Raw genomic sequence first — 21,663 nt, forward strand, 5'->3', positions numbered from 1 at the left:
TAAATGACTCAAGATAAAAGAAAATAAATCTAGAGTGAGAAAGTAAAGAGAAAAACTCTAGAGAATTTATTTGCTATTATTGCTTGGTGCCTTATATAAATAAGGACTCTTTCTATTTATAGAAATATCTTGGTACAAAAAATGGTTAGAATTGTGATACTTGTCATCAATTTAAAGAAAAGAACATTCTAGATCATTATTCTAGAATTATCTATAAGATTTCTCTTAAGAGGTTTTATACTATTTTAGAGTATTCCATATAACTTTATAACATTTTACAAGTTTTAAGAATAATCTATAAAAAATTAGAAAACTCTAAAAAGTTATAGAATTCTCTAAAAAAATATGAGCGGTGACATATGGGTGTTCTCTCTCTTTACAAATCACAATAACAAAAGAGGCAGAGAAGTCGTAGACAATATATCATCTAATCTTCATAATCGATGATGCTACGTATACATATTTATAATATAGTTGACACGTCTACCCGCTAATCAATCCAAAATTAATATGTCATCATGAGCATGAAAAATACCGACGAAGAAGCCGGTTGAATTCATCATTATCATAAAGACTATATATATATATATATATATTGAATGAGAAGTATTTTTGTAAAATAAAAAATATCCTTATTGTTAAACATGATTGTACGTCGAGTAATATTAGATATAAGTTTTAAATAGATAAATTTCATATAAATTATTTGTAAACAAGTAAATCACATTAATAAATAATATATTTTTTACGATTTTATATAGTGGGATCTACTTTTTTACAAAAACTTATATGAGATTTGTCTATTTAAAACTTATATACAACATTACTCATATATATATATATATATATATTTTTTTTTAAATGCTGGTGGAAACATTTTCACACACACACACTATATATATATATATATATTATACACACACATACGTATAATGGTACGTAATTTAGTTTATAAATTAGCTATTGGGATGAAATGCATGTTAACTATATGTAGGTACGATCTCTTGAGCTCCAAATGGCAGACGTGTAGATGATCAGCAAGATCAGGATATAGATGGTGCATATGTACATTGCCTTGTTGGCACGTACACTCAGTTTTAGATGAGCAGGACATCCTCTGTCAAGGAGTGTCGACTCTTAATAAAAATATTATACCTGGGTTTTGGCTTTCATTACATGGTTCTTAGGAATTGTACTGGCCAGAGTTGGCAAACATATACAAATATTAAGTTTATATATATATATATGTATGAGAAAACTTTAATTATTCATATTAATTGCATTGATATGGTTGATTTTTAGCTATAAGTAATATTTAAATCGTGTAAACTAAAAATATCTCCTCTAATAAATTCCTAAATAGAAGTCAACAAGTGTTTTTGAGAAAATTTTAACTTGTAATTAATGACTAGACTTGATTGAAACTCGATTCATTGGACGCGTATTATTTTTTTTATTATGAATATATACGAAACACGCATTTCATATCCATCGACAAGAATTGAACCCAAGAACTACAAGAAAAACTACTCATTTTTGTCAAAAATAGTCATTTTGATTGTAAAATAATGGTCACAAAAATCCATTTTTTTATAGTGAAGCTAGCTAATTTATTTGTCACTTATAACATATATGCTAGTTGTATTAAGTTTTAAATCCTTAAAGACATTTGAAGAATCCTAGGAATGATTTGTTCCTGTCTACATATATGCAAATGCAAGCAATTAATAACGTTGGAACATAGTTGTGTAAAAGATTATGAAAAAAATCAAGAGTTGTGTGTTTATCATTTTTCCTTAAAATTTAAAGACAATTCTAAATTTCCTCTTACAATAATATAGATATTTTTGTAGTAATTAACATTGCTTAGTTGTAATTAATTCAATCCATAATTGACAAGTACTATAAAATAAGAAAATGCTGAAAAGAAATCGATCATCTCTTCATAGTAGTTTTTATTCAATATATAAGAACATACTTAAACATAATTTATAAGTACTTGATGACCAAATTAATGTGCATGGATATTGGGTTATAATATATATATTATACACATCCAGGAAGTTTACAGATGATCTCACAAATCTAGCTAGAAGCAGGCCAGCCTTCTGCCCCCTCCTGAACACAATAATTTCTCTCTCTCTCTCTCTCTCTGATCTGATATCTCTGAATCCTTGGAAATGGAGTCTGATCCTGATCAGAAGCCATTAACCCCAGAAAACAATATGGAGCAGCTGCAGGTGGTGACCTCAGAACATGAGAATAATCATGATGACCATGGGGCATCATCAACCCAATTAACCAGGTCCTATGACTGCAACTTCTGCAAAAGAGGCTTCTCAAATGCACAAGCCTTAGGCGGCCACATGAACATCCACCGCAAGGAAAAGGCCGCAAAGCTCAAGCAGCATGAGCAGTACCGATTCGTCAATCACGAAAGTAATAAGCAACCACATTCTTCGAACAATATACCATTAATAAGGCCGCCGGGGATGATGATGATCACTGACAGTACTACTACTACTACTTACTTATATAACTCTCCACTACCTAGGAATAATAATTCTTCATGGCCATTAATGGAAGCCAAGCCTGGAGAAGAAAGAAGTAGCACGCGGATCAAGTGGCCTTGGATTCCTAGTCAACATGATGATCATAAGGCTATTAGGGATGAATCAACCCATGTTGGTGATGATCATGATCATGATCAAGTCGGCCAGCAACTTCCAGTACCATTTTTCCAAACAGCATCATCAGAAGACAAAGATCAAAAGCCAGACAATCAATTTCATGGGAAAACTGAGCAGGATTTTTCATCACTAGCTCATGATCTGATCAACTCGACAGGTTCGGAGATAGACCTTGAGCTTAGACTGGGACATGAATCTAATCAGGACCCATCAACAGCACCTGGTACCAGAAAGTTTTTCTGAAATTTGGACATAAATATCATGCTATTATTCCCACCCTCTTATAATTTTTTTTTTTTGAGTAATTATTATATTTTTGTATCCTGCTACTACCGTAGAACGAATTTCCCTTTTATATCATCATGTATTGGTGGTGCATGGTGTTTTCTCTTTTATTTTCCTCATTTTAAACGTGTTGAGATATGTTATCTTTCATATACAGTTCCAATATTTACTGCATTTGGAAGTGACTAATTGTTTGTAATCAAATGTTCATCATGATCTAGGAATTAATTAATTTGATCCGTGTTCTGACCTTTTCAAATTTATCTGAAGGTTTCCTGCCGATCGAACTGTTCGCAGTAGTACTAGATCAGAGAAAGAACACAAAACATCTGATAAATAAAGTACTAATTTTGATACTAATTCATGAATACGTGCTAATATATATATCATCGATGGAGTACTACTGAAACCTAGTCTCTGCAGTGAATTTCAAAGCAATTTAAGAGATGTAGGTGAGAAAGCAATGAGGTGGCCTGTATATATAATTCCAGTCTGGAACATGCCATGCACTGAAAGTAATTAGCATTTTCATATACCGAAGTAAACATGAATCGAGGAGGTTTCCTACGTACGGTTCTCCTACCTATATAATTATATGATTAATACAGATATCATATATGTATATATATATATATATATATAGTTACGTACGAGGAAACTTTTTTTACCTCCATGTACTCCGCCATGGCTAGGTTTGTATCTTCATGTGTTCGATCTTGCATGAACATGATTATCATGAAGATCATGGTAATTAAGATAGCTCATTAATGATTGAGTACTGAAAGTTTCTAATTCTGAGCTGCTGATCTCTTAATTTTATACTTAATTTGTGATACAAAATATGATCCATTAATACTCCAGTACAGTCGAGCGAGCATCTATATATATGTGGGCTATTCATATATATAAGAACTACACTACATATAGATTGTATCGGAAAAGAAGAATTTTGAGGAAATTAATTTGGAGACAAGGGCCGGTTATCTGATATGTAAGTAATATGTGTGTGTGCACTCGCTCGAATTTGCACGAGTCATGAGTACTACTGCGCGCTTGCTTTCAACAAAATTTACATGAGCTTGTACATGCATATTGGCCTGTTTGCATGTTCTCATGTGGGATTGATCTAGAGGATTTTCTTTGTTTTACCAGAAACTTTTAACTGATGTTAATTTGATCAAAACGTACAATTAGCCAGTGATGATCTGATATTGATTTGTAAATATATGTTTGCATGAAGCTTAAGTCATAACTGCTTTCAACATTGGATCTAGTTTATATGCATGCACGACCTTGTACACGTTAGCTAGCTAGCGCTAAAGCTTTAAGCTAGTGCCATTGCTGCCATGCATAACTATTGATATTTCCTGTTAGCTCGCATGCTTCATGCTTGATTGGTGGGGATACTATAAAAAAATTACTTATTTACGACTAGTTAATTCTAACAAAATGATTATTTTTAATTAAAATTGATTGTAAATAATTTTTTTATTGTAATAAATTAATTACAAAAATCCACTTTTTTTGTAATGGGATTATACAGGAGTACGTACTTTGTTTTAGGACCTGGCCTAGACAAGCTCAACACGAATATCATGTTGTGATAACTACAAGATGAAGCTCCTGCAAGACTTCCCTCAAATAGTACGTACTTGCACTTCAAGTTTCTTTTTTCTTTTTCGGTGAAAGATTGATTTATTAGTCACGATCATGATCATGATCATACAGGATGATGATCAGTACTTATTATGAATCCAATTAATATATATGGATAAACGGGTACTGAAACATCGGTACTTCATGAACTTCATTTCCGTAAGATCACAGCCACTTTGCTAGGACAGTCGATCGATAGAACGAGTAGTACATTATGGATGAGATCATGCTAGCTACATGATCTTCGCGCCAGTACTTCTATCACTCATCATTCTGAACATAGCATGAGTCGTTGGAAGAATTTAATGCATGTAAGTACGTGCATTTCTTATAATTAAGTTTAGGCCGACGTATATACATATTGTGATCATTATTATATATAACAGAATTAATTCAACTAACCGAGATTATTGAAGCACTCGACCGGCCACTCTGATGCTAATATTCCAACAGAACGCATTAGCAAGCACAACGAGCCTACGGCTAGTCTAACAAACTTCAGCATAGCTGTCAAGAGTAATATAGTGCCATCTGTCATACTCTAGAATCTTCTTTTATAACCAATTGAACAATTGTACACCGTCTTGTATTGTATTTTCTTCAATGTATTTCATTACAGTCATAGTGAACATTTATACACTTTTGGAAAGACAAGTAATCAGATTATAGATTGATCAGACGGTATACAATTGTTTAGTTGGTTATAAGAGAAGATTCTAGAGTATGACAAATGGCACTACATTGCTCTTGACAACTGTGCTGAAGTTTGTTAGACTAGCTGTAGGCTCCTTGTGCTTGCTAATGCGTTTTGTTGGAATATTAGCATCAAAGTGATTGAGTGCTTCAATAGCCCCCCGCGAGTCAAGCGGCACCGGGGAGATGGTGAGGTTGGATCATAGTAAGGTGAAGTGCACAGTGGAGAGTGGCTTTGTAAAGATGTCCGCAATTTGATCTTTGCTCGAAACCAAGGAAACTTTGAGTGTTTTTGCAGCAACGCTTTCTCTAACAAAAATGGTAGTCAAGTTCAACATGTTTGGTCCGAGAATGAAGAACTGGATTCATGGAGAGGTAAGTGGCATCAAAGTTGTCACACCAAAGTGTTGGCGGATCAGCCCAAAAAATGCCAAGTTCTCCAAGAAGAGATTACAGCCAAAGAAATTCGCAAGTGGTGTTGGCCATAGACTTGTATTCAGCTTTAGTGGACGAACGGGCAATCGTTGGTTATATCTTAGAACCCTAGGATACCAAGTGAGAGCCAAAGTAGACGCAGAAGCCCCCCGTGGACTTGCGATCGTCAGGGCATCCGGCCTAATTTGCATCAGATAAGGCAGTAAGAGTAAGAGCAGAAGAAACAGAAAAATATAAACCAAAGTGAGATGTAAGATGTAAGTAACGAAGAATACGTTTTACTGCCTACCAATGTGGGATCCTAGGACTATGCATATACTGGCAGACCTTATTAACAGCATATGAGAGATTAGGATGGGTGAAAGAGAGGTACTGCAAGCTTCCGACAATACTACGATACAGTTGAGGATCCTCAAATGAGGAACTATCTAAAGCATGTTTGTGCGTTTGAGTAAATCAATAATATACTTGGTTTGAGACAAAAACATACCAGTAGAATTTCTAGAAACTTCAATGCCTAAGAAATAGTGCAGCGGCCCTAATTCTTTGACTGGAAATGTAACACGCAGAGAGACAATTAATTGAGAGATAAGAGCTTGACTAGAGCCAATGACAATAATGTCATCAATGTAAATTAACATGTAAATGGAATCAGTGGAATTACAGAATATAAACAGAGAGGGATCAGAAATGGATGCAACGAAACCAAGAGACAGTAATTTGGAACTCAATTTAGAAAACCAAGCCTTAGGAGTTTGTTTAAGGCCATAGATAGACTTACGTAGCTTGCAGACATGTGAGGAAAGATCTGGATTTGCAAACCCTGGCGGCTGATGCATGTAGACATCCTCCTCCAGATCTCCATAAAGGAAGGCATTCTGAACATCCAACTGGTTCAAAGGCCAAGATGATGAAACTGCAATGGACAAGAGAAGCCGAATGGTAATAGGCTTAATAATTGGGCTGTATGTTTCTGTGAAATCTACTCCGGCTTGCTGATGAAACCCCTTCGCAACTAGACGCGCCTTATGGTGTTCAAGGGTCCCATTGGCACGCCTTTTAGTTTTCAGAACCCATTTACACCCGAGGACATTGAAGGAGGAGGAAGGTGGAACTAAATCCCATGTATGTGTTGAGATAAGAGCATCAAAGTCAGAGGACATGTCAGCACGCCACTCTGGGTATTTTGATGTCTCAGTGAAACAGGAAGGCTCTTCGGGTATGGTCGATGAAGACGAGGTGGTGAGATGGAGGGATGGATTGGAAGTCGGCTTGAGCTAGGGCCAAGGTACGGTTCCATCCGTGTGAAGAAGAGGTCGGTGTATGTGATTTCGGGACCTAGTAATTATAGGGTGACATGGTTGTATGGAAGAAAAGGTGGGAGGTGGTGCAGATGAAATGGGAGAGGTTGACCTAGATGAAGATGACACCTTAATGTGAGAAGGAGAAGATGGGCTTTGAGAAGTAAAGTGATCTGCTTTGGGCCAAATAATTAGGAGTGGATCAAGATGATTCAGATGGAGAATGGGATGAGGAAGTAGAGTCCGAGTGCTCAAAGTGTTGCAAAATATGAGTATTTGAGGGAGTGGGGAGATCTGGGGACATAAAGCTCAGAATGGGAACGGGATTCATACATATTGGGCTTGAAGAGGAAGAATGTGAGTCCATGAGTGCTTTATTTGCAAATGGGAAGATATCTTCGTGAAACCGAACATCATGAGATGTATAAACTCGGCCCGTGGGGGGATGAAGATATAAGTACCCTTTGTGATTTGGGTTGTAGCCTATAAAAACACAAGATTTAGATCTGAAATTTATTTTGTGACGATTAAAAGGACGCAAGTTACGCCAACATTGACATCCAAAAATCGAAAAAATTGATAATCAGGATCCTGAAGGAAAAGAAGTTGATAAGGTGATTTATTTTGAAGGATCGGAGTGGGCATACGATTAATCAAAAAAACCGTCGTGGAAAAGGCTTCGGCCCAATATTTTTGAGGGAGCGATGCATGGGCCACAAGGGAAAGCCCAGTTCCACAATGTGTCTATGTCGACGTTCTACAGTGCTGTTTTGGGCATGAGAATATGGACATGTCACATGATGTAAAATGCCATGTAATTGAAAAAATTTATTTAACGGTCTAAACTTACCGCCCCAATCAGTTTGTACAGAAACGATATTGGAGGAAAAGAAATTGCGGACAAAATTAAGAAAAGCAACAAAAATTTGAGAAACATTAGATTTGGATTGTAAAGGAAACAACCAGATATATTTCGAATAATCATCAACTATAGAGAGATAGAATCGAGAACCATTAGTTGATAATTCAGGAGATGGTCCTCATATATCTAAAAACAAAAGATAAAATGGTCTGGGGGATCAGGTAGAGGTGGGCGGATGAGGAAGGGAATGAGATTTAGCTAAGGGACAAGCTGAACAATTTGTTAACGGGCTAGAACTACTAACTGGAAGATGAAATTGCTTAATAGTAAAATTGGTGATTCGTGGACTTGGATGGCCCAAACGAGCATGCCAGTTGGGTGAAAAAGTTCTTTCTCCGAGTGTGGCTTGAGGAGAAATCGGGAGTGATGAAGTGGGGACACCAGTTGGCAGCTCGTACAAGCCATTCCTAACATGGCCCGGGAGAAGTGGAGCCTGGGTGTGCAAATCATTCACAAGAAAAAAATGAGAGTGAAATTCAAAGAAGACTGAGTTATCAAGGCAGAATTGTCGGACTAAAAGTAAATTTTTAGTAATTAAAGGCACATGGAGAAGTTTATGAAGTAAGAAATTGCCAGATGAAGAAGCAAGATGAGTGGAACCAACGTTGTGGATGGGAAGGGAACTATCGTCACCAAGGCTGACTTGGTCGGAACCATTGTATGCTTCAGCGTCCAGGTTTAGATTGGCAAGTTCTGAGGTAAAATGATTCGTTGCTACTGTATCTGGAAACCAGATGTTGGAGGAGGAAGCCATAGATGGGGCTGAGATGAAATTGGCAGCAATGGTCTGAGGGGGAGAGGTCTGAAAGGAGTGATTGAACCGATGGTAGCAGTTGAGCGCAGAGTGTCCTGGGCACTAGCAAACTTGACACACAGGTCCATTTCGACGCAGGAACTGAGGGGGACTACTGCCACGATATCCTCTAAGGCCACGTCCCCTACCTCGAGAGAAGTTTCCTTTGCCACGTCCACCAGAGGTACTGGTATTTGTGTTCCGAACCATGGAATTAGCTGTAATAGAAGTGCTTGAAAGAAGAGAATTAGTTTGATATGTAATGCGCGACTCATGATTCAGTAGATAGCTAAAAAGTTGAGGAGTAGATAAAGGATCAGGACGTGTGGTGAGGGACGTGACTAATGATTCATAGTCACTGTCGAGACCAGCCAATAGATACGTAACAAATTCAGAGCTGGAGAGAGGGTGGCTTGCAGCACCTAAGGTGGATGCAAGAACTGTGGCTTTATTGAAGTAAGAGGTAATTGATTCCGATCCCTTTTTAAGTGTAGCTAACTGAAATTGAGTTTGCATAATGTGAGTAGATGACTGGGCAGAGAACATAGTTTCTAGAGTATGCCAGACCTCATGTGAGGTACCACAGTTTAGAACTTGGGCAAGAATGGTATCGGAAAGAGAGGCATTAATGGTGGAATTGATCAATTGATCCTTCAAAACCCAGGCATGATGATCCGGATTAGGCAAGTAATTAATCATGGGAGGGGGGGACGCATGAGAACCATCAACAAAACCAAAAAGACGGTGACCTTTGAGGAACGGCACAATTTGTGCCTTCCATAGTAAGTAATTTTCATGATTGAGTTTTTGAGTGATGAAATGAGAGGAAGCGGTGATGATAGTGGGACTGATAGCAGGTGGTGGGGAGAAGGGAGTAAAGTTGGAGTTAGCTAGAGTAACAATCGGGTTTTGAATTTTTGGAGGAACGACTGGGTTTTTGGTTTCTGGAGTAATGATGGGAGTTTCAGGACTGGACATTGTTGTAAAAAAGAAGAAGAAAAGGACGTTAGTCCGTGATGGCTCTAGATACCATATTAGAACAAAGATGGCACAAGAGTCATTTGAGAAAAGGCCTTCAAGAAGGCAGAGTATTGTATTTTCTTCAATGTATTTCATTATAGTCACAGTGAACATTTATACACTTTTGGAAAGACAAGTAATCAGATTATAGATTGATCAGACGGTGTACAATTGTTTAGTTGGTTATAAGATAAGATTATAGAGTATGACAGATGGCACTACATTGTTCTTGACAGCTGTGCTGAAGTTTGTTAGACTAGTTGTAGGCTCCTTGTGCTTGCTAATGCGTTCTGTTGGAATATTAGCATAAGAGTGATCGAGTGCTTCAATAGAGATTAATGGAAGATTTGTAAACCTGGCTTGATTAACTGGAATATTATTAATGTAGGTGCATGTCAAGTAATTCCTTGTTTAAAGGATGAACAACATGAAGTCGAAAGTGAATTTTAAGCCTAGTTTGGAAAGTGAAACCATTTCAACTAGAGACTGATGACCATAGCAGAGGGTCACTCATGCTAAAGACCGATGGCCGGCCATGGTCGCAAGTCACTCAAGTTAGATCAGATCAACAATCATAGTCGCATGAGCTGGTCTCTCGAGCCAGATTTATGTACTTACCATATACATATGGTACGGAGAGATAGATCGATCAGGACATGCGGCTAGCTAGCTTATTGTCTTTGAGTGATATTAAGCACCGTGGATGAACCTAATCCACATCCACCTTCTGTCGTCTTTTATTAGTAAAAGGGTTATTTAATATTAATAAAATATATTTTTTGGGGTGATCGTACAAGAGTTTAATGCCCAATTTATCGCTTGGCTAGTGGTGGAGAAAGAGTACCTCTCAAATTAGGAAAATGATTTCTATAGTCTTTTCATCTTGTAGGGTTTGACACCTTGGGTATCAATGCGATTGCAATTACATTGACCTCCCTCCGCAAGCAAGCAAGGAAAGCATCATTCCCAACAATATTACCTAACCTTTCTAACGAATAAAGCATTATATCTATCTGGGCTTGGTTCCTTGTTATCCTTCATAGGGAAGAGAACATCCTTTATTTACCCTCAGTAATCCTTCTGATCAATAGACCATTAATCCAGTTAGGGGTGGTCTTCGAGGTGGTGCCTTTCTAAGCACCTCCGGATTGATAGGCCTGTTGGATAACACTTTACTAAGTAGTTTTTGAAAAATTCTACTGTTTATTTCTTGACTTTAGTAGGATTTCTTTATTCTTGTCCCATCTTCTTTGCACACTGACATGATCTTAATTTTGCTTTGGAGATTCTTCAAAAGGAGGAGCCCCTGCTTATATAACATTTCGTTTAGGTAGTCCTGGGGATACTCTACCATCACCATTAAATAGGGAAACATAGTAGATGCCTGATCCCAATCCTTTTAAGGTGGAGAATTAATCAAATGATCGAGGGGAAGAACTCCCTCTTTGTTGTGAAACGATGATATAGCTAGCCTGTTGGTGGTGGGGATCACTCATTCCATTGCTTAGCCGGAATCATTTGTACAGTTTTTCCCTTCCCAAACCACCCCGCAAACAGACTCTAGTTGCAGTTGCATGCCAAATGTCGTACCCACAACCGTCACTGACAGACCTAACAAAAGCCGCCCTTGCCGGCCTTAGGTATCTCTCTCTGTCCACATTCGAGTTGCCATAACTTATACCTCATCGCCGGACTGTGTATGAGAGAAATTAAGCTTGCTCAAATGGTCGGTTAGGCATGGTAGGTGGGGGTATACACCATATAGTTGAGTTTGTAACTAGATTTTGGTTATGTTGGCTGAAGTTATATATATATTTTTTATCGTTTTGCAAACACTGGTTGTAATTTTTATGCTAGGAAAAACATTTGATAAGGCTTTCCCTTACGGGGACAAAGTCGGCCATTTAGAGTGGCAGACTCACGTTGTACTAGGGGGGTATGGCACCCTCAAAACTTTTTGAAATTATAAAATATCACAAAAATTTTTGAAATTATAAAATATCCCCTAAATTTTATACATAATTCTATAAACATATAAAAAATGGTCAATTCTAAAATGGTCAATATATTATATTACATCACATTACATTTTAACTTATATAATTTTATTTTATGTTTCTAGGACTGAATTATAATATATCGTAAATATAAAAAAATATATGAATATTACAAATTTATTAGTAGAAAGAAAATATTTTAAAAAAATAAAAAATATTATTTAAATGATATGAATAAAAAATAGATAAATTAATATATAGTATATTATAAAAATTAGTACGTAAAATAAATAAAAAATTTAATAATATATTTTAAAAGATAAAATAAATAAATCATTATGATTGCTCTAATATTGGTTTCTTGATTCTCTCACTAATATAATTAATTTCATTAAAGGTTGGGTTTTCAAATTTTCCGAAGATTTTGGTGGACCTGCCTCCCCCTCTCTTGACTATCTTTTTGTCTGCCCCAACAAAACAAATCAAACGTTGTACACGCAGCTTACGGAAGCTGCAGATCTCGCCACGTGGAACACAAGCCTATAATCGGATGCAAACCTATTTATATTCCGACCTTTATTCTGTTTCTCGTCCGTCTCTATCTCTCTCTCTCTCTCTCTGCCTTGCTCGCTCGCACACTCAGTCACGTACCCCAAACCCTAGACCCCTTCTTCATCAACGTACCCTAGAATTTCCATGAATCATTCGGATCTTTGTTCCTGAGATTTCTCTCTACTTATTTCCCCGAGAAAAATAACCGATTGGGTAATTCGGGGAAGAAATTGGGAGGTAGTCCGAGCTAGGAAGATTCGGAAATGTCGGCTTCGTCAACGAGCGCAGTCTACATCCAGGTCATCGAGGATGTCATCAATAAGTTCCGGGATGAGTTCGTTAACGACGGTGGCCCCGGCGAGGACGTTCTCAAGGAGCTTCAAGGAGTAATTGATTATTTCTTTTCTAAACTCTATTGATTCATAATTATTTATTTGACTCATTTTACGTTGCTATTAAGGTGTTCCTCATAGGGATCTTGTAATAAATATATGAAATGCGTAGTTATTCATTTTGAAGAGAGCGGGACGGGGGTTTAGTAAATTGTTATTTGGGTTCGATTTGTTCATGTCTAGGGTTTTGAGATTTTTCGTGTTTTTAGGGTTAAATAGTGTTTCTGGGATGCTATTTTGAGCTTTCGTGTCGATACTTGAGCTGGGTTTAGCTGATGTTGTTTATCTATCGCGAGATTTATAGACTTGGGAGGCAAAAATGATTCAAGCCGGTGTAGTAATCGGCCCTATAGACAGGACCGATGCATCTAGACCGACACCTGGGGGCCCCATCACTCCCGTTCACGATCTTAATGTGCCCTACGAAGGAACTGATGAGTATGAAACTCCCACTGCTGAGATGCTCTTTCCTCCAGTGAGTTTATGCTTTCTTTTTACTCACTGAAACGATCTCTATCAAGATTTTAAATCTTGAAAAAATTAATGAGTTCAATAAGTGGAAAAATTGATTTGTGATTTTATTGTATTTTCTTGAAATGTAGACGCCATTACAGACTCCCATTCAAACACCTTTACCGGGAACTGCAGAAAACTCTACGTATAACATTCCTACTGGACCTAGTGACTATCCCACTCCTGGAAGTGATGCTGGTGGTGGTGGCGGAAGCAACAATAATGAGACGAAAGCTGGTAGACCTAGCCCCTTCATGGTAAGCACTACATCATTTGCACCATTAGGTTTGGTAGTTTCTATGGTGAGAGCTATAATGCCTAATATTCAACCCGTAGTTGAGGTTATTATAGTTGATTTTGTCTATAAACTGGAGTTAAGAGTCATGTGGAAATAAAAAAATTTTCCTTAACTGTTTCATGAGTGGCTGATGCATGCTCTATAGATTATAGTTCTCTGGTGGATTCAAGAGGTAGTCTATTAAAATCTTCTTTATACTTGTTGCAGCAACCTCCGTCTCCTTGGATGAGCCAAAGGCCCCCACTTGATGTTAACATTGGTATGATGTGAAATAAGCACATAGGTGTTTGTCTACAGTTTTTTAATAATTAATGTTGTACTTGTGTAGCTTACGTGGAAGGGCGGGAGGAGGTGGATAGAGGAACCTCTCATCAACCCCTGACACAGGTAATCCCTGTTGTTCATATTTTCAAAGAGTCTCTGTTTTCAGTTGAAGAAAAACCCTAATTAGAGAGACTTGGATGACCAAGGTGTATACACCTCCTTTTTGACTGTATTCTTAGAATATATATATATTTTTTATAAGTAAGAGGAGATATTATTAATCCATGTAAAGTATTCTTAGAATATATTGATATGTATATTTTTGTCTTGGTTAGTAGTACCATACTTTGTTAGTTTTTCTTAATGCTTGAGAAAAATCTAGGATTTTTTCACGATGTCTTCTGGAAAGCGAAAACGTGAGGATTTGGCTTCGAAATATCATGCTGGTGGATTCATACCTCAGCAAGATGGAGCTGGGGATGCCACATCTGAGGTGCTTGAGATTGAGGTTTGTCTTCCTCCGTTTTTGTTGGATAAATAAGATGTTGTATATATTTACTCTTTTGGAGGAACTTGGGTTAAATTAAGTTTTTTTTTTTATAAGTAATATGATATTTCATTGATAAGAGGATTGCATTCATTATCGATGCCGGCATAAGGTTAAATTAAGTTATTTAAATGATTCATTTCTCAGAATTCACTTTTGTCTGAGTTTGGATACAAATTTAATTAAAAAAGCTTGGGTGGAATCTTCCCAGTACTGGTAGATAGGCTTAAGATGGTGTCTTTTGGGTTCTGTTGTAGCTTTGTATTAAAATTCATTCATTTGGTTGGAAGTACTTTAGAATGCTTCGAGTTGACTAAGAATCCTTAGAAAGGGTTATACCTAGGGCATATGATGTAATATTAATTTCAATATATTATTCCAGATGTACCTATAAAAAAAATTTCTTTTACCTATCAAAATATATTGAGTCCAGATGTCAGATCAATGAAGTTAAGTGCTTTCCAGAGCAGGATGCTCTAGTTGAAATGGTTTGGAATTCTAGTGACCTTGCTGACGAGGTGTTAGATGAGGTGGAGTAATAACCACTGAGAAAGTTAGGTGAAATGTCAAAAATAGAATTGGTGGTGGTGTTGTGGAAGTTATTTGATGGAATTTCTCAGGGAAAAGGATCCGTTGTGTATGAATGGAAAGAGATAAAGCTATCACCTGTTTTGTTGTGATTTTCACAATGTTGTATATAGTTACATGTTACATGTTCAGTGGGATGACTTTCCTACTGACTGAATTCTGCTGAATCAAAGACTGCCGTGCGAAGCATGTTTGAAATATCCTTGCAGAATGAGGCGCAAAGTAATTTTAGTTTTCCTAGAAGGCTATATTAGGTTGTCTTTTAACAGTCAGTTTGGCATTGGCTTGTTTAGTTGGCACTAGAAATAATCCAGGACTTTTTGTCTTTCTCCCTAGTGCTCACACTGGTTCAAAGTTGATCTTATCTTCAAATATTTGGCTAATGAATTGGGTTTCGTGATGTTCTCTTTTGTGAAAGTTATACAGATCAAATCAAGTGTTAACATTTTGCAAGTTATCCTTTCTGTGGTTCTATCTGACTGGCTAAATTTGGAGTGCCATCCTAATCAATAAAGTATGGACATTTATTGTTGCAAGATATAACTTTCAGTAGTTTTATTAGTATGAATTTGAGTTTAGTTGATAAACAGCAAAATCCTTCTGTAATGGCATCACCTTCTACAATCTTAGAATTCATATTCCTGTGTATGGCATGCTCTCTTATCGACTTGATGCAGTTTTGGACTTGAGTTATTGGTAAAATTTCAGGTAAGTGGAGGGAGCACTTCTCTGGGTGGACATGGCATAGTCACCACTGCAAATAAAGAGCTCTTAGCGCGTGTCACAAGTTCATGCTCAAAGATTCCTCAACTTGATGGTCCAATTCCTGAGCCTTATGATGATGTTCTTTCTACTCCAAATGTAAGTATAGTATGTTAATTTTTAAGACAAGTTTTCCAACAAATAGTCTGTTTAAAGCTATTTTTAAAAATCATCCATTTTCCTTTTGCCTCTTCGGAAGGAGATTACTGGCTGATCACAATCATCTGGTCTCTTCGTTTTATTGTGTGTGGGGGTTGTGTGTCTGTTTGATTTGTGGAAGTAACATTTGTAGTTGCAATTACTGGTCCAGATCCTGATGCTGTTTGTTGGGAAATGGGAAGGAGAATATAAAATCTAGCTCAAATGACACTTCCTCCCTCTATAAGTGTGATGGAGAGTAAGGTCGTGGGTTCAAAACCCACTGGATTCATTTGGTACTTATCAACTGAAAAAAATTGTTTTTCCTTTGTCTGTCTTTTTGAACAACAAAAGCAGTGTATGGCTAAAAAGTGCCATAATATTGGAGTGCTTATAAAAGAAGTTTTTTTCTTCATCAGATTGCAGGGAGTATTCATGGATCTTGATCATTTATGATAAAAATCCTATTGATTTATGAATCCCTAAAATGCTTACTTTGAGGTTTTTCCAGCTGAACAATTCTTAATTGATTTTCCTGAAGTTGGGATAAGTGAATAGTAGAGCTGTAGGTAGCCTGGAACTGACAGACTGATTGAATGATTTGGTTCATCAAAATATCCAGCGTGCTACTTGCCAACAAAAAAATCTTGGGTGCTTGATCTCGTTTTCAAATGCATGCATGGATAATTTTGCCAACATGCTTTTTACCATTATTGAATATGACTGGAGGGTTTCTTTCTATACACTTCATATTTTAAAATTTTTTGATTTCTCACTGACTCTTGCTTTCTGCCCCCTCCCTCTCATCCTTCAGATCTACAATTATCAAGGAGGTTTCAATGAAGACTACAACATGGCGAACACACCAGCTCCCACTGGTAAACCTTGTGCCTTATCAGTTAAATATCATGGCTAAGATTGAAATGGTTAAAACTGGTGTGGCTTATGTTTGTTTCTCTCTAATGTTGGAGTTGCCTGTTATGTGTATATTACAGATCTTCCAGTAGGTACTCCTGCTGTGGTTGCTCAAAATGATGCTGGAGATGAAGATGATGATGAACCGCCATTGAATGAAAATGACGATGATGATTTGGATGAGATGGACAATGTAGAAGAGCAAAACACGCATCATTTGGTTTTGGCTCAGTTTGATAAGGTAATTTACTTTGTGGGTGTTTGTGCACACTTGTGTGAATAGCACTTTCTGTTAAGATCTGATGGTCAAGATTGTGCAACGTTGCCTATTATTTTCTGCCATCTTAATGGTCAGAGTTGGATGGATGGTGCTATTTTCTAGGTTTTAATAGTTTGAGGTTGCTATGTGTCAGTTTTGGTTGTGAAGTACAATGTGTAAAAAACATTTGGTCGTTTAGGGGTGAAAAGTGTATTTAACCCCTATATATAATTTTACTAGTACGTATCGTTTCATCATTAAATACATGATATGGTTGGGTGGGTAGGTGACTCGTACCAAGAGCAGGTGGAAATGCTCGCTGAAAGATGGCATTATGCACATAAACAATAAGGACATTCTCTTTACCAAGGTCAGTTTCCCTCTATTGATGGATGGGATTCTATATTGCTCTCTCTTGACATCCTGTACAGGACCACAAGCTCAAAGTTTTCATAGAAATTCTTCCAATCTTCTGCAGGCAACAGGAGAATTTGAATTCTGATTTTGTTGGGAGGTTATCTATTTTACCATTTTCTGGCAGTTGCTTTGAGGAGCAAATCCAGAGGCAGCAAATGGGTGTTTAGTAATTTTTCTTCGATTATTAATTAATATTATTGAAAGCACGAGGAAAGAGAGATTGTTGATACTTTCTTACTTAGACTCGGATGAGGTGGATATTGGCCTGTTGTACATAAAGCGAATGAGCTTTTTCGGCCTTTAAATGGATGATGATGGTTGCTTTGAGGCAGTTTGCAAAAGTTACCATTTCTCTAAGGGAATATGTGTCCATTAGCTCTGTAGACTTGGGGGACATTTTGGTTAATTTGCCAATTCAAGTCTGTTTATTTTCATTTTAGTTGCGGCTTAATTAGTTAGGTTGTGAAACAAATATGAATTACTAATTCTTTGTTTTTCTTTATTGAAGATAATAGGTTACTATCTTACCTTTCAGAACCCCACCTTCCCCTTATAAACTTCGAAGAGGTAGATTCTCTTGGCCTTCTTATTTCTTTGCATTGTTAAAGAGCAGTACAAGTATCAGTGTCAATGGCAATACCATACAAGATGCACTGTACCGTCCTCTTATGTTTTACGTTAATCTGGATGTAGTTTTGCCATTCATTTTTGGGGATGGAATATTGCAATTCTTTACTGGATGCACTGTACCTGATTTTAATGTAGAAAAATTATATTCTCAGGTCCGTCTGAATAGCACACCTAGTATAGTGTTTACATGGCATAATAAAGATAAATTTTAAAATTTTAGTCTTATAAATTATATCTTACTATTGAAGTACTATGGATTATGTGTTCTATATTACCTACCGGCTTGAATTATTTAGTGTGGCAATACTTTGAGGATTGTGTTAACTACGTGCATGCCCGATACCGCTCTTTTATTTTAAGGAAAATGCCATGAGAGTGGCTTCCGATAATCCTTGCCGATTGTTTTTGTTTTACTTAATGATTGAAAAAGGGTTTTTTAATAATTTTGTGAATTTTATTCCTTTTTAAAAATGTTTTAAGGGTTTTAAAAGAGTATGAAAAAAAAAAAAAGGTTTTTACCTTATCGTGAGCATCTGAAGATTATGGTCTCCCAATTTGTTATACAAAAACTTATATGTAAAAAAAAAAAAAAAAAAAAAAAAAAAAAAAAATTGTTATACAAACTTTAAGCCCTGAAGTGATATATATATATATATATATATATATATTATATCAAATGGGTCAAAAAAACATTTATACTTGTTTGTATAAATATTTTAAATAGTATTAATCAAGTAATAAATATTGTAAGATGATTCATTCGATATGTTTATCTCTCTTCCACTTGAGATTCTTAAGTTCACGCCACAAATTGAGAAAATATTTTTATAATATTTGATATGTTAAAACTAGGTTAAATTGATTTAAGAGGTTAATGTTTAATATATTATCCAATCTCAAATCGACATTCCATGGTGCTTATTCTAGATCAACACGAGCAAAAGAAAACCAAAAAAAGAACGTGTTGGTGAATCTGTCAACATATCGAGATTGAGAAAATCAAACCCTACTTAGCCAAAACAAAAAGAAAAGAGAAGAGAAGAGAAGAGGAGAGAAAGAGAGATATAATCAAACACATTAGTTGGAAACCACCTCTCATCTTTCTTGCAGGAATCAACAATGACAACCATCCATTGCCGTCATCTTCAAGAAAAACATGCAGGCAGATGTTGGGGGAGGAAAATGGATCCCTATTTAAAACAGAGCTTTCGATATATATAATCACTGTACATGATCAACGAGTAGGCATTTTGATTGAAAACTAGTACACAGGGCGGCAGGATCAGCGAGCGCTGGCGCAGCCGGATGTTGCCACCCACCCGGTGACAAGACTTCACTTTTCTCCTCCTCACCATTGTCCTTTTGATCATCACTCCCACTCTCCCCTGATCGTTTCTCTACTGTCTCCGGCAGTGGTTGTGGGGAAAGAACGAGCGGTGACAGAAACGGAATTGCCTTGGGAGTTTCGCCGGAGACAGCATATGGGTCGACGGCGGGGGCAACCTTGTCAAGCTGAAGAGATGCCGGTGCGTGCTTCTGTAGCCTTGTCGGGGGCTTCCCTCCCTTTGGTTTTGCTTCTTTCTGACAGACATTTCTGTTTTCTTCCATTTTCCGAATCTCGAAACGATGTTTGAGGTTTCTTTTCTCACACCACAGATCACAAACTCAGTCACTGATCATATGAGCAAGTTTTTTTTTTAATATATATTGGATTAATGATGATTTTCAAGGTGGGAGTGAAAATAAATATGACTTTTTCTTAGGCAAAGCGGAAACTAAGGGGGCAGTTACGAAGGGTTAAAACTCAGGAAAAAAGGATAATGAATTTTGAATGGCAGTTAACAGTAACGGTCATCTTCTCATTCTTACACATGCTCTTCCTTTTCTGGATGGTCAAGAGTTTCTGTAGGCGTTTGCTGCTTTAACTTCCGCAATGTGAGACACGACGTTTTGTTCGGACTTTTCCCCCTTTCAGGGAAGAAAGAAAGTGGGGAAAGTGTGCATTAATCCTTAGGAGCAATATATGTATCCATTTATATAAAAGATATTGACAATCGTGAGTTATTTAAAAATAAATAAATAAATATGAGATCTACATTAAAAAAAATAATTTTTTAATAATTAATCTTATTTTTTTTTAAATTGACTGTACAATATTTGTACACTTCATAACTATATGTAACATTACTCATATATATATATTCTTAAAAATAACTTATGTTATTTATTTAGAAAATGTGGGTTTTCCCCATCATGTATATTATTAATACAGACATATACGAGCCACTTGTAATGCAAAGTCAGTTTGCATAGAAAATATTGTGGTAAAGTAGGATTTAGTAAGTATTTGTTAGGGACTCAAAATGGGCACATTTTCCATTTAGACTGCACAAAACTAATCACTTATTTATAGATAATGATAAGGATACAACTTTAAGACAATTAACAAACACCATATAATTTTATAACAATAAGTTTATAGATAATGATACATTTACAACTCTTTTATAACTCATTTTAAACCTACCAAAATAATTGTAACACTTCATTAAAAAATAATTTCAATTTTGCGAATATATGTTTCATTTTAAGTAGAATAGTAAAATAGTTGTAGACTAATTATAAAATTATCGTTTTTCTTAACTTATGGCGGTGCAACGCAAGCGGGTTTGCGTAATGGTTGTAGATAAGAAATTATTTGTGCAAACTCCAAATAGACAAGTTATGCTCAAGTTTTTTATAAAAAAAAAATGACCCCGCATTGAAAAATGCTCAAGTTTTTTACAAAAATGCTCAAGTCGTGTAAGTATTTTTTATAAAGAGCTTATACAAAATTTTTCTATTTGAAACTTGCACCTAACATTACTAGCCGTAGATACCCGCTCATTAATTCTTAACTTTTATACAGTACTATGGCATGCAGTCCCCGATCACGTGAGAAAAGTGTTATGAGATATTATTCTGTTTTGGATAAGGAGTAGGGTCGATCAATACAATATATGGCTCTTGAGATCTTAGGGGATTTATAAGTTTCTTATTATATTATCTCTTCCAGCTTAATATTGAATATTATTGTTTTGCTTGATATTTCTTGCTGTTATTTACTCTGATTTCATCGTTTTTATCCTTCTCATGGCCCATTTTTCTTTTGTTTAAAGTACGAATTCTGTTATATATAATTATTTTTACGTATTTTTTTTTATATATTTTACATATATAATTGGTCAAAATAGTTATTTTATATTAAAAAGAAAGTGACGCAGCCAATCATATTAATAGAGTGCATAAAGAGGATGCAAAAATAACTGTCCGTTGGATTGATTTTGAATTTCTTGCTCAACTATAATTAGAGTTGTAATCGAATCGAATCGAATCGAGTCTTTAATTTTCAAGCTGTTTATATTTGCGGTCTATTCATTTATTTTTGAATAAATTGAAATTTGTTTTTAGACATGAATTTGATCAATTTTTATGATTTTCTTAAATAAAATGAATTTCATTCAGAATAGTATGATTAATAATTAGTTAACTAATTATGCTAAGATTGTAAAAATTTAAACGACGTTTATGGCAATAAACAACATGATTTCAACTGA

The 21,663-nt window shown here is 36.1% G+C and overlaps 3 protein-coding genes across 4 annotated transcripts; 2 read left to right on the forward strand and 1 right to left on the reverse strand.

Annotated features, from left to right (window-relative positions):
- Positions 1-2,180: 2,180 nt before the first annotated feature.
- LOC122293549 (zinc finger protein 10-like) lies at positions 2,181-2,933 on the forward strand. Its single transcript, XM_043102106.1, has one exon. It carries the CDS (start codon positions 2,181-2,183, stop codon positions 2,931-2,933), a length of 753 nt encoding a protein of 250 aa, XP_042958040.1.
- Positions 2,934-12,374: 9,441 nt separating this feature from the next.
- LOC122295093 (transcription initiation factor IIA large subunit) lies at positions 12,375-18,222 on the forward strand. 2 transcript variants are annotated; one of them, XM_043104140.1, is made up of 11 exons: positions 12,376-12,730; positions 13,041-13,211; positions 13,339-13,506; positions 13,755-13,806; positions 13,876-13,934; positions 14,194-14,319; positions 15,655-15,807; positions 16,661-16,724; positions 16,842-17,002; positions 17,307-17,390; positions 17,499-17,876. In XM_043104140.1, the coding sequence occupies exons 1-11, from the start codon at positions 12,608-12,610 to the stop codon at positions 17,520-17,522; spliced, it is 1,185 nt and encodes a 394-aa protein (XP_042960074.1). In that variant the 5' UTR covers positions 12,376-12,607; the 3' UTR covers positions 17,523-17,876. The 2 variants fall into 2 exon arrangements, with proteins under 2 accessions (XP_042960075.1, XP_042960074.1); XM_043104141.1 differs by lacking the exons at positions 17,307-17,390; positions 17,499-17,876 and adding an exon at positions 17,946-18,222 and having other exon boundaries at positions 12,375-12,730.
- A 1,066-nt stretch (positions 18,223-19,288) lies between these two features.
- Positions 19,289-19,675, reverse strand: LOC122293550. The gene has a single exon (XM_043102107.1). It carries the CDS (start codon positions 19,673-19,675, stop codon positions 19,289-19,291), a length of 387 nt encoding a protein of 128 aa, XP_042958041.1.
- Positions 19,676-21,663: the final 1,988 nt, after the last annotated feature.

Source organism: Carya illinoinensis, chromosome 14, assembly GCF_018687715.1.
Source record: "Carya illinoinensis cultivar Pawnee chromosome 14, C.illinoinensisPawnee_v1, whole genome shotgun sequence".
Taxonomy (NCBI): domain Eukaryota; kingdom Viridiplantae; phylum Streptophyta; class Magnoliopsida; order Fagales; family Juglandaceae; genus Carya; species Carya illinoinensis.